The sequence below is a fragment of the Trematomus bernacchii genome, unplaced genomic scaffold (assembly GCF_902827165.1).
Source record: "Trematomus bernacchii unplaced genomic scaffold, fTreBer1.1, whole genome shotgun sequence".
NCBI classification, from domain to species: Eukaryota; Metazoa; Chordata; class Actinopteri; order Perciformes; family Nototheniidae; genus Trematomus; species Trematomus bernacchii.
Genome location: NW_022987564.1, coordinates 6,733,726 through 6,755,867, shown reverse-complemented (window position 1 = coordinate 6,755,867; position 22,142 = coordinate 6,733,726). Strand labels below are relative to the sequence as shown.

The window sequence follows — 22,142 nt, the reverse complement described above, 5'->3', positions numbered from 1 at the left end:
CAGTCCAGACCAATCACATACCAAACATATCTGGCTCCATGCGCACAATGTGGAGGGGACTGGCATTGGTACGAGGATGATTATGTAATGATGACTTCATCTTGGTTAAATAGTTTTAGAGGAAAGCGCAGGAGTGAGAGATTCAGCTGATATTTGGGGGCACAATGAGTTTTCCATTCATCTACTCACCACTACCGAGACTTGGAACGTTTTTCTGTGAAGACTCATCATAATGAGTTTTTCCATTACTCCTCTCTCTGTGGTAGGCCATGGTCTGCAATTAATTCAAAGATGAAACGCAAAACCATTATGGAAAGAGTGGACATGAAGGGAATGTCTCAGATATCCAATCTTACTTTAGGCTTTTCCTATACACAAGACCTTTCTTGATATGCAGCTTAATCTGTGACCCTTTTCCAAAGAAAATCCCACTTTAGGTTATACAGTCGCTGCAAGTAGAGCAACAGGTATGCTGGATACCTAAAGTTAAGATGTCTCTGTAAATATAAATATTCTGTTTGGGTTCATGATGCTGTTGTCAATTTGTCATTTTGAAATATGTGAGTGAAGAGTGTCTTGTATGTCCTGGTGAACTCCATGGATGTTGATTTTTGCGAGAGTGTGTGTGCATCTGTGTTTATCACATGTATATGTCAGTTTGTGTACATTCCCAAGCCTTTACTACGTATTGTTGAAAAGAAACATTGCTCCGTCTCCCGGTCTTCAGCACTGGACCTCAAAGTTCACTGGCTGGCTGTCAAACAGTCAGCTCGAGTTACTCCAGCTGCGTGTGTGTGTGTGTGTGTGTGTGTGTGTGTGTGTGTGTGTGTGTGTGTGTGTGTGTGTGTGTGTGTGTGTGTGTGTGTGTGTGTGTGTGTGTGTGTGTGTGTGTGTGTGTGTGTGTGTGTGTGTGTGTGTTGTGTGTGTGTGTGTGTGTGTGTGTGTGTGTGTGTGTGTGTGTGTGTGTGTGTGTGTGTGTGTTTGTGTGTGTGTGTGTGTGTGTGTGTGTGTGTGTGTGTGTGTGTGTGTGTGTGTGTGTGTGTGTGTGTGTGTGTGTGTGTGTGTGTGTGTGTGTGTGTTGGATTCACGAGTATCCACGTCAGCTACTGCTACAGCGAGCAGACCTTCCTCTCTGGCCTGCTGTTTGTGTCAGTGCGGCTCCAGCAGTCTCTCTCTGCAATGGAAGTTGTCCAACGTTGTTTCATAGCTGGTTCTCAGTGCCAAAGGAGAGCCTGATAAGGGAAGAGAAAACCAAGGGGGGTGCCTGCGTGGCTTTTAGAAAACCAGTTGTTTCGCTTCATTAGAACTGTACTCATACAAGGCCAGAAGAGTAAGGATTTCCTGCTTCGTGGCACACAGTTAGCGCTGTTTAACGCCAGAGAGACAAATGAGATGTTTCTGTGTTGTAATGCAGATGGAGAGAATTATTATGAGGAAGGGGATTTATTTTCCATAAGTGGTTCATGTAGACAAGCTATCAGTAACACTTTCAGCACTTCATCGTTTGTGAGCAGTGTTGCATGAAATCCAGGCTCGCATTCAGTATCTCTTCTTTTCATAAATGTCTGAAATAATAGAGTTATGCCGCAGTTAGAAAACGCTGCCAGTCTGTTTCCTGGAAAGCAACGAGGCACGCACACCTGCATTTGCCATTCAACAGATTGAGTCATTCGCTGCCGAAAGCACATTTAAGCCCTTTTTTATTCACTGGTATGTAAAGAGGGTTTCAAATGAGGAACTTACATTTCAGGGTAGTGCTTTTAAAGGGCTGTTAAATGTGTTCCTGTGTCACAAGAACTGGAATTAAGTAAGAGTGTGGTCAATGCCCTGGTTGACTGAATCACAAGTACAGTCTCACAGTAATCTCTTCCTCTAAAAAGCTTCAATGTGGAATCATAAAGTTCCTACTCTGCTGTCAGCAAATGTACTAACATGCATCAGCACCAAAACATATCCCTGACCGTTGCTCTGAATCTGGTGTTTGGAGATCCTGTTTTTCAAATGTCAAGTCTGCAGAGGAGCGGTATCACTTCGATAAGCTGGTCCCATGGCAAGTTATTATTGTCTTTCTCTGTGGTAATCGGCGGCCAAAGGTGCAATCAATCATGTCAGAGCTTCTCTGTTATTTCTGGCCTCTCTCCAAAGGCAGTGAGGCCCCGAGGCTCTGACAATATGTGTGTGCCCCATATGTGTGTTTGTAAGTCAAATCCACGAGTCCTTTAGTTCAAACATATTTTATGCAGCTTCCCTACACAGTGTTGACATTCAATTGAAAGCAATCCAAATGCATTACAACTGAAAAGATCATATTGGATGTTCAGCAAGTGATCACAACTTTTAACAACCTATATGTACACTGGATTTATGATTACCATGGAACAAGAAGCGTTGTTATTCTTCCTTGAACTTGCTGGCCCGTTGTTCTGCTGATAGGTTTGAGTTTATAAAACATTAACTGTATGAATAATTTAAGGAGACAGTAGCTTGCATGAGTGACATATCGACAGAGAGCATGACCAGAGCCAGTATCATCTGCTTCTGATAAAGGAAATAAAGCTATCATGATTTAAATTATGAGTGTCTGTGTGCATACAGTTTGTGTGTGAGAGAAAGGGATAATGTGTCCCTGGCAGCAGAAAAGGACTCTCCTCTTAAAGCCAAAATGCTCATGACAAAAACACATGGTGGCAAAACAAGTCTCTGTTGGTTCCTTTCATTTTTATCATTTGAGAGAGGCAAGGTTTTTATCTGACACTTACGTCATTCAACATTGACTTTAACATTAAGACCAGAGGAAGTGGTCTGAACTTGTTTGTTTTAATGCCTGCCGGTCAGTTTAGGACACTGTACTGTTATCTCATGTTTCACCTTTTTTAAATATATAACTTTAATGTCAGTTGAACAATTAATGTTCCAATAATTGAGAGTCACTAGTCTAGCAGATCTGGTTACATCAATCACATATTATTTTCTGTCTTCTCTGACTTGGTGCCCATCAATCTTTATTTCCCTCTTTCATGCTCCCTGGCTTCGAGGGGCTTCAGACTTATTCCTGACACTAATTTGTCCACAGCTGTCATCCTGCTTGTCATCCTCCAGAGATGAATGGGGTTCAACATGAGCTGAGGGCCATGGAAAGAACATGCACACTGCACAGGTAAGACGCCAAATCCACATGCACACACGTGGAATAATTTACAGGTATTAAGAGGTTTCAGCCTTGGATTCTTACCACATGCTTTCTCTTGCCAGTAAACATTTAACAAGACTCTTTTATGAGACGCTGAAAAGGATATATGCATTAAGTCACCAAGTGGGCTTATTTAGGTTTACCAACAATTTCTAATTAGAAAGCGCCTGCACAGGGCTTGTGGTAATTATTTGTCTGAAGCCACGTGGCAAACATCTTGAAAATCTCCTCATGGAAAGGGAATTTTTCTCCAAGACGAATTCTCCACCTCTTTTGTTTGCTTGAAGCGTAGCAGCAGATTGTTTCTTTAGTCCAAATATTCACCCTTCAACTGCTTCCCAAGAAAACAAATCTATGCCTCTACCTGACTGAAGCTTTTCAGATCCAAACAGTACACGATTAATCATGTCCGACAAATAAAACAGCTGTCACTAGAAAGGTTTGCTCATGCAGAAATGACAAAGATCTTTGCACAAACTTGTAACATGTCAATGAAAGCACACAAAGCACATTGCATACTTGTTTTGTAGCGATTGTCACTATGTTTCCTCTGAGTTGAAAATATTTTTTTAAAGCCCTTTTATGAGCATGAACATCACCGACTCATTCTGCAGAATCATGTACCAGAAATGGTAAAGGAATGAGAGTAGGGAGATTCCTAGCGGGTCACATAAGAACACTCCATTCCGCGGCAAATATGTGGACATTTGGGCCTTTTTTCCTTTGGAGAGTTCGGGTTTTGTTTGTTTTCCCCCAGCTCTCTGGACAGCCTTGGACATGGTTGTGTGTGTTGGCCGAAGCCCTTGTTTCTACATTAAAGGAGATGTTCTCATGGGCTGTAACTGAAGTGAACACTCAGTGTTGACAGTGCTCTTAAGGAGAGGTTATTTCACAACTTTGGTGAAAATTGTCAAACGCCCATTAAAGTTAATGTTCTGAGGGTAGTTTAACCATCAGTGTGAAACTGTTTTGCACTTGAGGACTGTTTATTTGTTTCTCAGTAAAACTTCATGTTCATCTCTGTGTCCATGTTTGGGCTATAGAGTGAGATAGTTCATGACAAGACTTCAACTTATTTCTATTTTACACCTGCAGGAAGTGGTCAGATTTTAAATTAGAGTGAAATGTCAAGTTCTCACACCAAATGAACCTTATAGCTCATGTGGTGAGGTTTTCTGACAGGAAACGCTCAAACTAAATATACCATTCCTGAAAATCGAGTTCAAGAGCTATAGTGAAAACTAACGTTGATAATAGTCACCCTGAAAACCCTAGAGGATCTCCCCTTACAAAATAAGACTGTTTCATGTGTTGAAAGCAACAGCATGGAGAATCAAAACAGCAGTTTTAATGAACAAGGGGGCCAAGGACAGAATGTGTTTGTGATGGAACAAAGCAAACATTTATCTGGATATTCTGAAGCGTGCATCCAGTGCAGAAGTGATGAAGTCAGAGATTTGGACAGCTGGGCCTCGGGGTGGAAGGGAGGATGTAGTGAGATTATAAGAGCATGATTAACAGAAAACAGACTTGAGGAAGAGGAATCTCCCTCCATCTCTTAATTTCCTTTACTTATCCCACTCCTTTCTCCTGATCCCATTCCTAGAGACTAAGAGATGAACGGCCCTCAACTCTCCTTCCTCTTCTTGTTTTTGTTCATGGAAAAAAACCTAAAACTTTATTGTTTGAGTGCTTTCTTTGGTACGTATATCCACTGTAACATCGAACATTGAGAACAAGGGACTCAACTTTGGAATCCCTTTTGTCTCATCATGAAGACCTCTCAGGGTTTTTTCCTCGTAAAACAACATGCGTTCTGTCTGGTTCTGTTAAGTTTGAGCCGTGGTTCTTCCGCTCTTCATCCCACCCAGAGCCTTTTTCCCCCCAACATGTAAACCCACAGGTGTGTGGTGATTGGCGGGGTGACGGAGTATTGTCTTTCTTATCTGCATGGGTATTTACAGTAGATGCTCACGTGATTTCAGGGAAGAGTTGTTGTTTTTTGTTGAACGTTCAGGGATGTGAATATGGATGAATAGATCAGTCAAAGTGAGTTTATTTTGAATGTATAAGCAGCCTTTGATGAAAACATGTTTCCCACAAGTTTGCCTTCATTCTGATTCAGAGATGAACTCTCAGACTTTGCTTCACCCCAGATCTGTTGCACTTTCTGACTAGAACTTTCAATGAATAGTCATTGATCAACAGGAAAATCACCCATAGCAGGATCTTTAGTGTTTTCTTAGACTAGTTACACGTCGTCTGGAGGACTGAGTAATGCTGACTGGACAGAAGTCTCTGTATGGTGCAGCAGTAGGCTACCAGATGTGTGTGTGTCTGCATCACTGATTGTTCCACTAAACACACACACACAGACACAGAATCCCAATATGTTACTTGCAGGTATTTTACGAGACCTTAAACCGGGAAACAAGTATTTGATCCTGCTTTTTAACTGAGATGAAAGTGCTCAGCGCGTCTTAACTAGTCACACTCAGTTGACTTTGATTGGCAGAGTTGCCAACTTTCAGGATGTATAAGGAGGATGAGGATATGTCTTAGACAGCATAGGTTTTTTGTAAATCTTTGAAATTACACAGCAGCCAAAAACGTTTGAACTGACTAATGTCACACGCTGTTAAAACCTAAAGCCCTCCATACTGTGTGAATGTATTTGAGTTACTAGATGGTTTGATTTAACAAACGTGTGTAGTGTGGATCCTGACCCCCATGTTGCTTTCTGGACATTTCCTCACTGACCAACCGGCTCCGCTCTGCTTCTGCTGACGTTCTCAGACACATTTATCATTCTCTTCTGACTCAGAGGCACCAGCAAGAAGCAGAGAGCTAAACATAACAACACATAACAACCCACAGATCTGTTCTCACATATCTCACAGGTTGCTGTTTTGGGTTAGTGGTTAGAAATGTTCAGGTCAAACTCTTCAAAACATAAGAGGAAGTTGCTAAAGCACGAATACGAAAGGGGTTGAGGGGAGCTTGGTAAAACGTTTTTCTGGCACAAATAAGTCTATTCAATGTTTGCATTCCTTTATTAAATACTTTTATTTATCATTTAATTAAATAATGAATAGCCTATCATATGTTGACCATGTGTAAATATGGAGACTATCCTACTGTGAAGAAAAGACACAGATGGACAGAAGAAGTTGAACAAATATGTTGGCAGTCTATGGTAGGGACATTTCAAAAAGCGACTGTCTGAGCTTTTTGCAATTGTCATCACCGGATGGAATTTAAATGACTAATAAGTTCCAAATGCTTCCGAAGATAATTACTGACACATGGACAGAATAAAAAAATAGTGACCATCGAATTAGAATCATAGATCTTGCAGCACCACATCCGCCCAAGTACCTGAATCGAATTGAAATGTAATTTATGCAGTAACCTTTACCAATGTGTTTTTGTTTGTTCCTCTTGTGAATCATTTGAGAACCAATCAGGGAAGTTTTATCATTTTCCAAATGGTTATTTCTTCTACTTCCTCCACACAGAATATGTTAGACTTAAGGTTCTCTCTTAATCGTTCTACAGTATATTTAGGATGGATCAAATGACTTTGTTTAATGTGAAAGTGTATGCTTGTAGTGACAAACAAGAGAATCAGCAGTTCCCAAGCTTTGATAAACCAATTTAGCGACTAGCTGGTGAGCAGAGTGGAGCATTTAGCAACCAAAGAGCCACATATTTTCTTCAGTAATTGGTTGAGACCAAAACAGAGATAAAAGGAGAATTAACATCAGATGTATCAAGGGGGACATAAACATAACTCCAAATTATTGTGAATGTTGCTCCATGTCTGCTTGATTTGCAAAAAAGCAACTATTTGCTAGCCCATTTTTTAAATCAACATAATAACATGAAAATATGTGGTGGCAACAAAAAGAGATATCTATGGGTTCAAACGATTGCTTTTTAACCATATCACATTTATTAAGAACACTGGGAATAGTTTGAAAGCCACAAATACTCATATACACACACAAATATTAATAATATAATTACCAAACAATACCCATAACATTGTTCTTCGCTCTCCTAATGCCGGCTGTTTGTGATCATGACTCGTCCAGAATACACACCGCAGTTCAATTGCACCATCGTCCAGTTCAACTCCATAAAGTTCCATCTTATTAGGTGAGTCAAAGTGTAAGCGCTCATGCAATTTGCGTTATTGTTAAAGTACTTCAAGTGCTCACATTAGAAGCTATAGCACACTTCGAGGTTTGGGATGCTGCTGAGAAGGATGCCCTCTACTGCCTTCAACCTGAAGGTATTTCAGTCTTTGAACCCCGCTGCTGTCTCTAGAGGTCCTCATAGTCAATGGTTCCGTGGCCGTTCTCAGGGAGAGCATACATAGATTTACTCTTTTTCTTCCTGCTGGCGGGTCTCATCTGTGCAGGGTCTCGATTCCCAGAAAAGGACAGGTAGGCAGCGATGCTGTTCCTGACTCCATAGCTCACCATGTTTTCGCCGCAGCTCTCTGTGCTCACCAGCTGCTTGCTGTAGAGAGGAAATTACAGAAATACATTACATTACATGTCACTTGTTAGACGCTTTTATCCAAAGCGACTTACATACTCAATACTGTGGACAATCACCACAGGAGCAATTTGGGGTGAAGTGTCTCAGGGACACAACAACATGCTGACTGCAGTGGGGTTTGAACCTGACCCCCTGATCCGAACACCAACGCGCAACCCACTGCACCACACGCCTCCCACCTCTTTTCTCTTTCACTGATGTTTATCCACATCTTGATTTCAAGCCATTACTTTATTTGAATCGATCAACCACAGATTTGCTTGAATCTAAATTCAATAACAAGAAGTTGAATAAATAATTTGTCAATTTAAAGACATTTATTTAATTTATTTGAATTGTTTCAGACATTTGTCATGAGAAATGGCTGTAGTTCGAAGATAGTACATTCAATATTTTCAGACAGTGGGTCAGATAAAACAAGCTATTTCATTATTAGCCATTTTGGGATTGATTTTCACAGTTTTCCAACATTTCATTGGTGAAACCATTCATTTGTTATTTGAAAAAGTAATGTGCAGATTATTCAATCTTACATTTGACCATTGCTATTTAGAAATGCAGTAAATAACTGTTTTATATTGCATTTACAGTGTCACCTTATAAAAACAGTTATATGGTGAAACTATTCCACATCATAACTTTATTTCATTTTTATAACTATTATTATTTTTGTATTGCTCTTGCTCTTATTGTTATTATGTTATGTTATTATGTTGCATTGTTGGAGAAGCCTGTGATATAAGATTTTCAACTGCATAATTACTCTGTAGCTATGTCAGATTGACAATAAAGAACCTTGAACCTTGAAACAAAATAAGCCACCATTGGACAAAGCATCATGCACTGCCCGATTAAAGCTGGTAAATATCATCACCAAGCCTCAGTTGTACCTGTCTATTTTCTTCCAGTCAAAGTTGCGTCTCATCACTACAGGTGGAGCTGCATGGGCTGCGTCAGGCGGGGGGGTCGTGCTCGACTGACAGGGGGAGGTTAAAGCACAACAGAGGCCATCTGAAGCGTCTGAAAAGGCATCAATAGGGGAAGTTAAATCATTCTCACAGGATAACAAACAAACAGAATAAATGATTTGCATTTACTCCTTTCACGCTCAGGCAAACATTCAAACCAAACTCAACAGTCGTCCTTACCGAGCATGCATATTGTATCTCATTTCCTGTTTTGTTACAAAAATCTATATTTCGAAAGTCGATCACTGATGAGCAACAGTTTTATATTAAGAACATGATGGCCTGTTTATGTACGTGTGTACGGCTCTTCTTATCATGATGCGTATTTCCTTTTTGTTTGATTTTAGACATACTTATCTGCGCATAGTTACGTATCTCAGTGTGTGTGTGTGTGTGCATACACTCACCACAGTAGTGGTTGATCATATCTTCTAGGCACTGGAAAGTGAGGCGAGGGGAGATGTAGTACCAGCTGTTGTCCAGTCTTAAGATACGATAGTGCTTTACACTCCTGTGCTTCACTGAGAGCGAGTACAGACCTGAGGATGTAGAAACACACATTTCAACAAGAAACCAAAAACATCAATAACAATTGATCCACTCTTAATCGATACTAAAAAAGGTTGGGACAATGTAAAAGCAGAAGTGAATGTCAATCCTGGGTATTTTTGTATCATTGGTAAAGAAAAGTTTCAGATCATACTGTGACCACACAGAATTTTTTAGGGGAGATTTTGTTTCCTTAAACAAATATTTGTTAGCAAAAGTAAAAGAAAACTGCTTATCGCCACATTGTAAGTATAATAACCATGATAATAACGCAATATTTGTTTAATCAGTACGAAAAAAAAGTGAAAATGTATCCATTTCTTTGTCTTCGCTGTTTTGACTACGTTTCTTGGCATTATCTATCTAATGCTCGGCAAGAAAGTGAATAAGTGTATTTCATAAAATGTATTTTCCTTCAGCTTATTTTTGTAGTTGTGACTTCTTTTTAGAAATCTGCCTCTACATACAGAAAACATTGAGTTGAAGCAAATGGCCGTATACCATCTTGATGCCCCAAACGTATTTTCTGTAAATTCTAACATAAAAAAACTAAAACTTTTTTTAATTAATAAGTCAAAAGTTAACTTTCAATAGCGCCATCCCTAATCCTCAATTCCTTTTATTTAAAGCCATCAGGTGAAACTTTAGTAAAAACTCTTTCACTTCTCCTAAGATCTGAAAGAGTATGGCTACTTGCAGAAACTCTTAAACATTGTACAGAAAGCCCTCACCTCTCTCCCTGGTGCTCTCCCTCACCAGGAAGGAGCCCACTCTGTTCCCGGGTAAACTGAGCAGCTCTTCGGCCTTCTGCCTCTCCACCCCCTCAAACAGCCAACTGACCGGACAAAAAAAAGCCATGTGTTAGCGATCACATTAAATACTCATTGCATTTTAGACTTTTACATTTTAAACTGAATCAATCCCTTCATTTTATTATATATTAACATTATCATACACAACAAAAAAACATCAAATCTACACGTACAACACTAATGTGATGACTATTTTGTGTTAATAACATCTGCCGCAACTTCCTTCAGATTGCTGTAGTGGAAAAATATGCATTTGATATTCTTGATGTTATGTTCAAACAGATCAATGAAGCCGATATTGGCGGATGGTTTCAATATGGTTCTACTTACCCATGGTACACTTTTGCCACATGGCTGTTGGGTATGTAGTTCTCCTTTTGTGTTTGGATGGAGCGTACTCTCCACCAGTAAGCCTCCCTGACCATGAAGAAGCAAAGAGGAATCAAACATTGACCTTTAGTGTGAACACTTCTCTATCCTGCATCAAGTAACCAACTGTATTTCCTCATTTTGATTTGAGATCTTCCGTCTACCAAGTTAACGCCTGGGACAGAAGAAACTGAAATGGTTTTAAATGAAGAAAGCTAATGCATGAACGTACTGAGCTATGAGTCTGAGCTTCTCCCCCATCCTGTAGATCGGCTCGCTGATGTCCGGCGACGGGTAATCCTGAAGCACCACTACCATGTCGTCCTCCGGACCTGCCGAGAACAATAGTTACAGCCTTTTCTACAAACAGAATACAGCTGACATTTACTAATGCAAATACAAAGACATCATGATTTAGAAAAGTCCAGAGATGTGTGGGACTACACCTCGGAAATTCCTTTTGTTTAAGTCATTGAGTTTAGCTTAAGATCATGACATCTCCGATACAATCAGGCTGTGCATTCGAAGAAAGTGGATAACTATTTTAAGAATTGTTAAAGTATATTTTTGTTAAATTAATCAAAAAAGTAGATGTCCTGCTTTTTTCTGTTTGATATCAATTTAAACTGAATTTCTTGGAGGTTTAAATGATCAAAACAAACATTAAACATCCCCTTGACTTTGAAAAAACTTGTAATTTATGACATTTTTATAGGCCAAAACATGTATTGATTAAACCAAAAAAAATGATAGGCAGATTAATTTAAAATGACAATAGCCCTTAATTGCTACCCTAAACTGGAGTAGGCACAGCGAAAAACGTTTCCACAACAGTTTCTTATACAAATCAAATTATGTTATTTAAAATCATCTTTAAGCGTTCTTACCTTTTAAAGAGCTGTCTGTGTTGATCGTCTCCTTGGCACTCTCACCTCGCATTATATTCCCCATCCTCCAGCCTAGAGTCAAGGCACAAGGACAGAACAACTGTGAACCTACAAACTAATTTTCCACTCATGTGTCTGTATTTCTGTTGTGAAACTAAACCTCTCTCTACTGCTGCCACACCACACAGCTTTTATGTCCTATAAGCTGACCATTGATCTCAAACAACATACTCAGAATAGGGAAGCTGGGGCTAGATGCTATCAGTCAGAATTTTCCATTGGTAAACCCAGCCCTGTGTACACCAATGAATAATGATATTGAATTCACATATTGCAAAATCATGTCCGCTTGTTTTAAAATGCAATTCATATTTCATAACTTACACCATGAGGCATTTCAACAGATCCTGCCTGTGACCATATACTTAGGTTGCATCACAGTGTTGGCCAGTATGGAGAAATAATGTGGACTGTCAACAACCTGCCGAGATGGAAAGCTTTGAACGCGGCTGGCGGTATAAATTGTAGACACCTACCTGTGGGAGTTGTAGCTGGCCTGCTGTGAGGGCATCAAGTGTGTTTAAAGAGATAATGACCCATGGTGGCAGCAGCCGAGTCCGCTACTACAAAAGTATCATGTTCATAACAGCTTACAGCAATGACCTGTCACAGAGTGTGGCGACAGCTCTGCATCTGACTGCAAACTCACTTCCTGTAATGAAATGAGGAAGAAGGCCCGCATAAGTGTTTTTGACACACTCACTCCTCAAAGGAAGGGTGCACATAACACCCATTTAAATGTAGTTATTTACAGCAACCGAAAGCTTTAATGTATGCTAAAAAAAAACGTGTTAACATATGTAAAAACGCTGGTAATGTTACTGATGTTCCAGAAGAGATCAACCTTATTTTATGAATGCTTTAATACAGTCCAATGAGCTATTAGTATTTACTAACTAATTGTGTTTTTATTAGGGCTGTCAGTCGATTAAAATATTTAATCGTGATTAATCGCATGATTGTCCATAGTTAATCGCGATTAATCGCAAATTAATCGCACATTTTTTATCTGTTCTAAATGTACCTTAGAGGGATATTTTTTCAAGTTTTTAATACTCATATCAACATATGAGTGGACAAATATGCTATATATGTTTGTTTATTATCATTTGAACAATGACAAATATTCTCATGAATATTAATCACAACAACCTCTGAACATTACAAATATTCGCCTCAATTCAACCTGGAACCTCTCTCATACAATAAAAAGTGTGTTGTGTGTGTGTGTGTGTGTGTGTGTGTGTGTGTGTGTGTGTGTGTGTGTGTGTGTGTGTGTGTGTGTGTGTGTGTGTGTGTGTGTGTGTGTGTGTGTGTGTGTGTGTGTGTGTGTGTGTGTGTGTGTGTGTGTGTGTGTGTGTGTGTGTGTGTGTGTGTGTGTGTGTGTGTGTGGAGACACTGTGATGGATCGTTGGAGCTATGTGCAGCTCAAGGCATATATGCTCGAACGGGTGCTGCCTGGACGCTGCAATCATGTTGCGCACACTATCCGTGCTGAGTGTGCTGACTTTTCGTACAATGTCCCACTGTCTGGCTACCTGCATAAAGTCAAGTGCTCGGCGCAGTTGTCGGCGAAATGTCGCTCCTCTGTTTTCATTGAAACAGCTCCTTATATCCGTTAGCGCCGCTAGCTAGCACCAGATGCTAACAACAACAACAACACATGCGTTAATCGCGTTAAAATAATTAGTGGCGTTAATTTTTTTTTGCGTTAACCCGTTATTAACGCGTTAACTTGACAGCCCTAGTTTTTATGTGTAGCATAGAAATATCTTAAAATACATCAAAGTGGACCTATCATGCTATATTTGAATAATATAGTATAGGACCATACACCAGGACATATAAGGCATATCTATACTTTTTTTTTTTTTAAATACCAAACAGATCATGCCATGCCTCATTTTGCTCAATTTGACATTTTTTAGCTCTGTTTTTGCAAGGGCAGATTATGTGAGAACAGCACAACCTACAGGCCTGGCATATGTACTACAGCGTCTCCAGCGCTTTCGAACGGCGTGGCTGTCTCCTCCTGATTGGTGGAGTTGGCCCAATAGCCGTAGCGCCACTGTCCTGACGTCAGGACAGTGTTCAAATCTGGATCAGTTTTTATCAGATCCGTTGCAGCCCCTTTTTTAGAGATTTGGGTATGGAGGAAAATAGAGAGGGTTGTGTTTTTTGACACTTGGTGAGTTCCCTGGAACACCGGGGACACATATTCATGTATAAAAGACGTACAAAAGTGCATTTTGCATGATAGGTCCCCTTTAAAGCTGAAATGATTAGTCAAACTAGTAGAGTGGCAGAAAATGTATCAATGTTTGATTCATTTGAGTTTTTTATTCAAGCATTACCTTGTTCCAGCTTCTCCATTGCAAATAAGGCTCTTCTTTGTTTTATGTTAGATTAGATTAATAATTAACACATTATATCTCGTTTATTAAATCCTTACAAAAAAGTGTAAAGTATTATTTTAATTGGATTTAAGGTGTTCTATGCACTTTCTTGTCTGGCTCAAGGCAGATACTGTTTACTGGACGATAAAGACTTCCTACTGGGACCTACCACCTACTATTTTCCCTTGTCTCCAGGCTTTGTGCTAAGCTAACTATTTTCCATCTGTAGTTTTGTATTCATGGTACAACGTGAGAGCATTATTCCTATCTAACTCTCTCAACAAATGCAATCAATAAATAAATAAAAAAGAAATGTCGGATTAATCCGAAATGAAAATAGTCTATTGTTACTGCAGTACATTAGTTTAGTTAGTAATTCAGAGACCTCTCCGCCCTTAACTCCTGTATTTAGGCTGTGCTTAAGCATTCAAAAGTGCATTCCTCTTTCTTAATAGCCCCCAGAAACAAATACAAGATCAAATATAGAAGTATTTATTTGTAGTGACATGTTTTACATATACTGGAAAGTTATCTTTAGTCTTTGGCTCAGAGGAAGTCAGCATTTGCCAGTTTCCATGCTTGGTATAGCAGCCTGAGATTGTATGTGACATCCTGCCAATGTAGTTATCTGCGTAGAAATGCCATTATATTTGTTCTAAAGCAGAAAATAAGTAAATGTACTAGTATGCAATAAATGGGCTAATTTGTCTTCATACGTATACACTTAAAAATGATGTTTGTAATAGAAACAAAAACATATGCCAACTCTCATGAACCCATCTCGAGAGAGGAAGCTACTATTGTGTCTTATCTTTAGCTGTGGTGTTTATCTGAGGTCTGAAAGTATCCCAGAATGCTGCTGCAGCAGCTTCAAATTAGGGAACCCAAAACGATCAGTTTCACATCTTCTGAGACAGTTGTTCACAGTTCTATGAAAAATGTTTGTCTGTATATGTTCATGTTCTGAGTGTCAGGGAATGTATGGTATGCAGATGGTGTTTCATGGCAGGACATTTATCTGACAAACCGCGTCTGACTTCAGAAATGTTCAGGGCTAATTATCTTTGCGGCTATACATGATAAAAACTGTCTGAAGTTTCATCCAGACTTTTTCACTCCCTGTCTCACTCTACGTTGCTTCATCATAACTCATTCATACCTATTAAGATGTTCACCCTGACACCAAACACTCCCATTGAGTTCTCATCTCAGATCCACAAATATGTTTTATATCATAGTTACACTTTCGGCTGAAGGCAATAAGCGTTTTAATGTAACACTTATGTAAGGATTTATTGAGTATATCTTAAGCCTCAAATTCCTGGCTATATAAGAATATTCCTCTTTCATGCCATATTACTCTCTCAAGACATATTAGCTCATGCATTTTCCATATTAAAATCTGGATTAGTCACCTTCAAACGATTAGGCCTCTTTCTCCTGCCACCTTTCCTTTCAGAAGGTAGGACAGTAATGCAATAAAAGGAAAAAAAGAGGCAGAGCATGAGATCAGCCTCATTGTTAAAGTATACGTATCTTTTGGGGATTTTGTAAATTTTGTAAATCGTGTAAACCTATTTCATATTGCCGTCATTGTGGCATTTTAAACACTGAGCTGGCAGTTTCTCTGGTTGAGTTCTTCCTGCTGTGTGCGTGTGAAGTGTGTGGGTGTGTGTGTATTTGGAAGAGTAAAGTCAGTTCTAAGAGACGGATAGTATATTCTATAGAGAAAGTACACAGGATTTGGAAGTTTCTTTTTTCAAGGCTGTACCAAAAAGTCTGAAAGAAAGAAAGAAAGAGAGCTGCTGCTGTAGCTTGGTGGGTGGTGCCTGCATGGTGTCAGATGCCAGATCTCTAGCTGTTGTGGCTGCAAGAGAGGAAGGAAGTCTTCATCGGGTTTAGATGAAAATAAACACATAGTCAACGTGTAGCTTGTGTGGTGACAGTGTAAAAAGCTCAGAGAATAGAGCAACACTTCCTGTGGCCAGTTCGTATTCATTTTTAGAAAGCTCAAAAGTAGATTGTAGTTAATTGGGTTTGTTGGTGGAAATGTTACCGGCAGATGTTTCCATCTTCTTTGCATTTCTTCACAATGTTGTGCTACCGCAGACAAGCTTTTTGTGATCTTTTTGGAATTGTTTACTGAAGGGTTTGGTTCAGCCGCATTTCAAAATAATAAAACAAATGACAAGCAAACTGTCCCACTCACCTCCATGGTATGTAGTTGTTTCTTCAAGACACAAAGTGATGTCAACAGCTCATATTCTTATATATTTGTATATATTGTATTATCTATTTTCTAATTTGGTGAATCACTGATATGCGTTTAATCTTTGTACTTTGTTTATTAAGGTACGTTTCACAATTGCATGATAAAACATTACGGATTCAGAATACAATTGGCAAAAGATATAAATATAACATTAAAAAAGCCACAGTAAATAGGGTTTCCAACTATTTGAGATAAAATACAAAGCATACCAGGCTTTTACCACACTCTTCACATTTTCCTCCTTGACTACAAGTTTTTATTTTCTGTTTTGCTCTTGAGGTCCTGGCTTGTGTCACGGACAGTGCCAGGGCCATGTGTCTCTGAATGAGTCACCAGCCGACAGAACGCAGGTGAAACCAGTTCAATGGACTCTTTGTTGCATCTGGATGGAAAACGTATCACTTAAGGTAATTGATTGAGACTTATTAATCTTAATTGCCTCGATTGAAAACGTTTGTCTAAAATTGGATTAGGCAGGTGTTTATTTGGCAAATTACATGAATTACATCGTATAGGCCACTGCAAGTTTAAGTAAAGGGAAGAAATTAAAGGGAATGTATCTGCCATACATCATAATCATTACAGGTCTTGTGACTTGTGACTGTTATTTATATTGATTGTTGTGCTTTTATTTAGGTCTTAATGTGTGCATATGTATAAATGTGTCTTTGATTGTGTATATATAGGTGTATACATATTTTCATACATATTTTTATATATATTTGTTTTTGTATTCGGGATTGTGGGAAACGGTATTTCGATCTCTCTGTCTGTACACACAAACTGAAAGATTGACAATAAAGTTGACTTTAAATATCAATGAAAACCTTATATTTTTTCTAAATCCATATCCTCTCGTGAATACCAAAATAAACTCGGAACAAATGTTTTTATTCATAAAATGCTCATAAAAGCAGTGCAGCAGGTGTTTCCAGATGGTACGCTGGCAGTAAAGCTGATATTTGGCTGTCAGACACTCTCCTTGTATGGATGATTGTGAGAGAGACATGCATGATTGATGTCTCACTGCCCGTTTATAACACGTGTTGTGGGAAGTCAAAGCCCTAACTTTGAAGACGGTTGATGATTTGTAAGCGCTTCTTTAGGGCAACAATCTCGTAAAGACAGATGCTCTCTGCCTGTGTTTGGCGTTGGCCACAGTGGCTGCTGTATAGCAGACTGGATGTGTTTGAACATCTCAAGGAGAAGTGACTTCCACGCCCTCTGTCTGAAATTACTAAATTACTAACTGTGAGGAATTCCCCTCATCATTTTTTTTTCTTCTAGAAGTCCAAATCAAGATGTGTTCATAATGCCTTTAAGGCTCTTTGGCAGGGAGTGGAAGGGAAGCAGGGGAGGTGAGTGTTTCTGTAATGAATCCTTCCACAATTCCTCTTTTCCTAAAAACAATACACATTCCACATGCTCGGACACCGGTAGTTAGTCTTTATGCGGTTGCTGTGTTCACTCACTTTAATGAGTAGTATCTAAATTCAGAAGCAAGGCTGACCCAACTGAACTCAAAACCACAGGATTGACAGGATCGGGGGGGGGGGGGTGCGTTGCTATATGTGCATGTGTGTGTATCTGCAGCTTTTCTAGCCACAAACTTAGAGCCACAATTACATAGAGTCCAAAATCTTCCCCCAGTTAGCCTGTAATCATTAATGTGATGTGGTCACTGCATGCGGGTCATTCAGGCATCTGGAGCATCTTATCCTCATAACCATCTGTGCAAGAAATCAGCCCTCCCTGCTTATCATTTCCATTAATACATTCCTTTCAGCGTTCACAACTTTTCCTCAGAAATAATCCTTAAATGATTTTCAACAGCTCTGCTTTTTGCTGATTTTGTGATTTAAACTAACCATAATAACACAGCATTTATCCTAGAGTGCAGTTACGCAGAGCTTTTTGGATGGTAACGTAATTGGATGAGATTGCATTAAGAAATTTGAGCCTAAACTTGCAAACAACTGCATCATTATAGCAGAGTTTGTGAGGGAGAGAGAGCACAGAGCAGCAAAGATGTCCTTGGTTCTTAGCCTCAGGAAGCAAAAGTTCCTCAGTGAATCAACAACAACAACTTTTAAACCTGAAAACCCAGACCTGAAACATTCATTCCAGACTGCTGCCATAATGAGACCTGACTTAATGGCTTTTTTCCCAGCTGTGTAGAGGAAAATATGACATCATTGACATTACTGTGAACCACGACCACCATTAAAGGAATCCAGTTCTGTGATGGCACTTATTGAGTGGTGGTACTTAAAAAGAACTGTGGGTGGACCATCTTGGCATAGAAACTGAAAATGTGATGCCACTTTTCTTTCTCATGTATATGCTGGTCTGACAGACAATCAAACCTATTTGTGTTACTATTATGGTCGTCCTTTTTGCAGCCATGGCCATTTAATGTATTTTGGTCTGTAATTAACTCAGTATATAGCAGTTTTATTGTTTGTGGCGGAGTCCGCCATTCCTACACTGGATTTAAATTGCCTTTAAACGCATAAGGGTTGTACAGGAAGCAATGCATTCTGTAATCCAGTGTTACAGGGACGTGAGATGAACTTGTCTTTTTAAAAGAGTCAAGACCGATACAGTAGAGGCTGAGATATCATGATATCATGAAGTATAAATACACAGCGGGTCCTTCATTTCCCATAATGCCAATCATTTTCATATTTGTGTAAGATCCTCGCTCCCTGGGTTATTTTCTCATAAGAGAGCTCCCTTCAGTTATAGGCCTACAAGAGACATTTTACAAGGGTTTTCACTTGCATATTTGTACTCCACATGACGAGCAAACTGACTTTGGTTGTGTGAAATCTGTGGAAAGCCCCTTTAATTCTCCAAGTCAGTAAGGTTTCCTGAGGTTATTCCAGGTTGGATTTGGCATCATGCAGACATTAGTGAAGGAGGTGCAGCTCTTCCCTAATTGTGTCATTAAACTAACAAGTGCAAATCCCCAAAGGTGTGCTCTGCAAAGAGAGAAAGTGTTCCTAATGTCAGGGCATCCTTCAGGCTCTGTTATCAGTGACTTCATGCGGGCCACCTGTGTATTCTGGCAGCCCCGCCCCCCACCTCCACCTCCACCTCCACATGCACGCTCTCTCACGCACACATCCAGGATAATGCCAGCCTTCACATCCAGGGCAGGGTAACTATCGGTTACGGTGCCAGCCAGCCCTGCCGAGCCCATAATGAGCGTCTGCACCAGCGAACGCACTCACTCACTGCAGCGATCCAGATGGGAGTTTGGCGTGTATTGCTGTGTCATCTTCTATTACCCCGTCATTATGCACCAGCAAGCTATTTTCATGATGCTTGTTTTCACTGTGCACCTGTGAAAGTACATCCAGCCCCCCATTCAAACATACAGGCACACCGCTGTTTTTAAGACATTTAAAGCCCAAAAAAGCCCCAGAGTCAAATCTGATAAACACTCTGTTGGTTTTGGTGTAAGCATGTGTATGCTCACTGGAAACATGCAGTGTGTTACACCTTGCAATGTAATAATAGCTGATTTCACTGACAGTTGGTTATATTTTCAGTTAATTAACTTCAGTTAAAATGATTTTTTTATTAAAGTAAATGCAATAGACGTAAAAATGGGACAAAAGCACACTGAACAATTTCACTAGCTGGGCCCCCACTAGCTTTGTATGTACCTTTTCAGTAAAAGTAAATCCAAGCAACTGTTACATAACAAAGAAAACTCTCTAAACGTATTTTCCACTGGCTGGTGTTTGAAATCTTTCAGCTCCTGCTATCCCTCCAGGCATATCATTTGTTTTAGTACTTTCCGGAAAATCAATCCACAATGGAACTATGGGAATATATTTCCAAAATGCACTAAATTCACTGTTCATTAGGTGTTAAAGCATGGTTGTCAAGGCTTGCTAGCTGGGTATAATATACATATATTTTCATGGATGCTGATCTGTGCAAGAAAGCCCAATGTCTCACAAGTGTGTGTTTGATTTGTGGCAGAACATATTTACATGCTGACTCTGATCCTGAGCAGCTGACTGTAAGGCCCATTTATGTGTGAAATAAATGTACCTTTTTGAGTTTGTACTTACAGTTTAACATCCAAAAGCATTTCATTTTTGTCTTTTCTTGCCTTTGTAACTTTAGAAAGAATTAACAAGACAATCCTCCTCTTACAAATGAAATGTTGAATGAATAAGCAACAAAAGCCACGCCGGTTTAATTCAACAATTCAGAGGGTTGCAACCTTAGTCTTGTATGAGCAATAGCTAATGGTTTCAAATGTCAGCTAATGTTTAGCCCTTTCTGTTATCTTGAATTGTCTCTTGTGGCCACAGTGGCCACTATTTACCGATAGCTATAGGATTGCTTTGAGTATCAGTCTTTAAGTTGACCTAAAAAAACATTGCAGTTGTCCCTCTCTTTCTTAATAACAAAATCTGATCTGACCACAAAGTGAAAGACAAGTATGTTGTGTTAGGCTCATTAGCCTTCAAGCTCAAGTGAAGAGTGTAGAGTGGTCATTCTCTGTTTTATAAAATAATTAGATGACAAAAAACTGGATTGATAAATTCCATCTAATCGCTTAAACACTGAAGCTCTATTGGTTTTGCACATTTAATTCAACAAATGATAATAACAATATTTCATTTCTGTACTCATGTGAGGGAGAATATGGTTGTCGGTGTTCATTCCACCAATAGAAGCACCGCTGAATATGTGTAACGTGATTCCTGTCATTTCCCTCGTTCCTGACATTCCTGCCTGATGTTTTTAACTTTGGAATTCACCTTGTCATCTGTGTTCAAGGTATCAAGCCAGAACTGGCCACAGTCCATTATATGGTGATTACATTTCTGCTGTCAGCAAGCGGTTTTATTTGATTTGCTGTAATGTTCCTCAACTTTAACCTCATCATTATCACTGAGTTTAATCTCCAAGATGATGCATTAAAAGAACAATTATTATGTTATTATTTGTATTTTTTAACTTTTATAATGTGGAACCAATGAATTGTGACATGTTTTCAGCAGCACCGACTGAGTACACGACTGGAACAATCTGTACTGATAAAACAGGAAACACTTGAGGCCATACTTCACTTGTCAGCAGCCGCATGCCTTGAAAAGAATCTGACCCCGGGTCAGAACAATATACTGACTTAGTGTCTGGCTTTTACATATTTCATGGTCGAGTGCAGACGCTACCGGGGAGACTTTCTCTGTGTGCAGGTTGTTTTTCATCCCAGTGTGTAATTGGCCCTCGTTCACTCCCGTTACCAACTTCACAAAGCAGGAAAGGTCAAAGGAAACATACTGAAGCTATCTGGAATGATGCTGGCAGCTCTGCAGCCTTCTTATATAAGTCTTTAGAGATTTACCAAGGCAAAAAAGGATATCTTGTCATACTGTCTGACTTTCAACTGGTCCCTGCAGGTTTGAGCAGAGTTGTGATGGCATAAAACAGACAGACGTTTAAAATGTGGTTTTGCTGCAGCGGATTCTCTAGGGATGTGCTTCTCTCTAAATCTTGTTTACGGCTTTACTTGACTTTGAGAAATTCTGTTTAGCTCAGATGGCTCACAGATTCCCCTTACCCTTTCAAATATCTCAACAGAAGTTGCCGAAAATGCAGCCAGGACTTTCAAACTGATCAAAATATGTTTTTCCTATTTTCCGTGTGCATGTTGTTCTTACAGCGTTTCAAAATGTGTCACTTTCAACCAACCATGTTAAAAGGAAAAAAGAACAAAAAGAACTCAATATAAGATTTAACATATTATAACTTGTGCTACAAAAGTAGACAATATCAAAAAATCACATGAAACTGTTTCTCAGCATGAGGGTAAATACCTGCAAATCTGCCAAGGGCTGATTCCACGAATGTTGAGTGAAGGGATTAGTTACCGATGTAAAAGATCTGGCATTAAAGCCTGAAAATGCCTCAAAGTCATTTAGCCCTGTCAGTGATTTGGATATGCCTATACCAGAGGGGTTGTGATAAACAACTGCTAACAAAGCCTCAGAGGAGACGACCTCTTTGCAGTGTACCCATCTGCACGTCAGATAGCACC

The 22,142-nt window shown here is 39.5% G+C and overlaps 1 protein-coding gene across 1 annotated transcript; it reads right to left on the bottom strand.

Moving 5' to 3' along the window:
* Nucleotides 1–7,122: 7,122 nt before the first annotated feature.
* Nucleotides 7,123–12,043, bottom strand: sla1a (Src like adaptor 1a). Its single transcript, XM_034125331.1, has 8 exons — nt 11,881–12,043; nt 11,345–11,416; nt 10,690–10,789; nt 10,419–10,505; nt 10,008–10,111; nt 9,135–9,266; nt 8,650–8,779; nt 7,123–7,717 (listed from the first exon to the last, which is right to left on the bottom strand). Exons 2-8 carry the CDS (start codon nt 11,406–11,408, stop codon nt 7,519–7,521), a joined length of 816 nt encoding a protein of 271 aa, XP_033981222.1. The 5' UTR covers nt 11,409–11,416; nt 11,881–12,043; the 3' UTR covers nt 7,123–7,518.
* Between the last annotated feature and the right edge of the window lie 10,099 nt (nt 12,044–22,142).

Excerpts from the sequence above, each read along its gene's own strand:
- sla1a (XM_034125331.1), bottom strand. The coding sequence starts at position 11,408 with ATGGGGAATATAATGCGAGGTGAGAGTGCCAAGGAGACGATCAACACA. Across the intron at positions 10,790-11,344 it reads CACAGACAGCTCTTTAAAAG|GTCCGGAGGACGACATGGTA; the intron begins GTAAGAACGCTT and ends TGTTCTCGGCAG. Across the intron at positions 10,112-10,418 it reads GTGGCAAAAGTGTACCATGG|TTGGCTGTTTGAGGGGGTGG; the intron begins GTAAGTAGAACC and ends TTGTCCGGTCAG.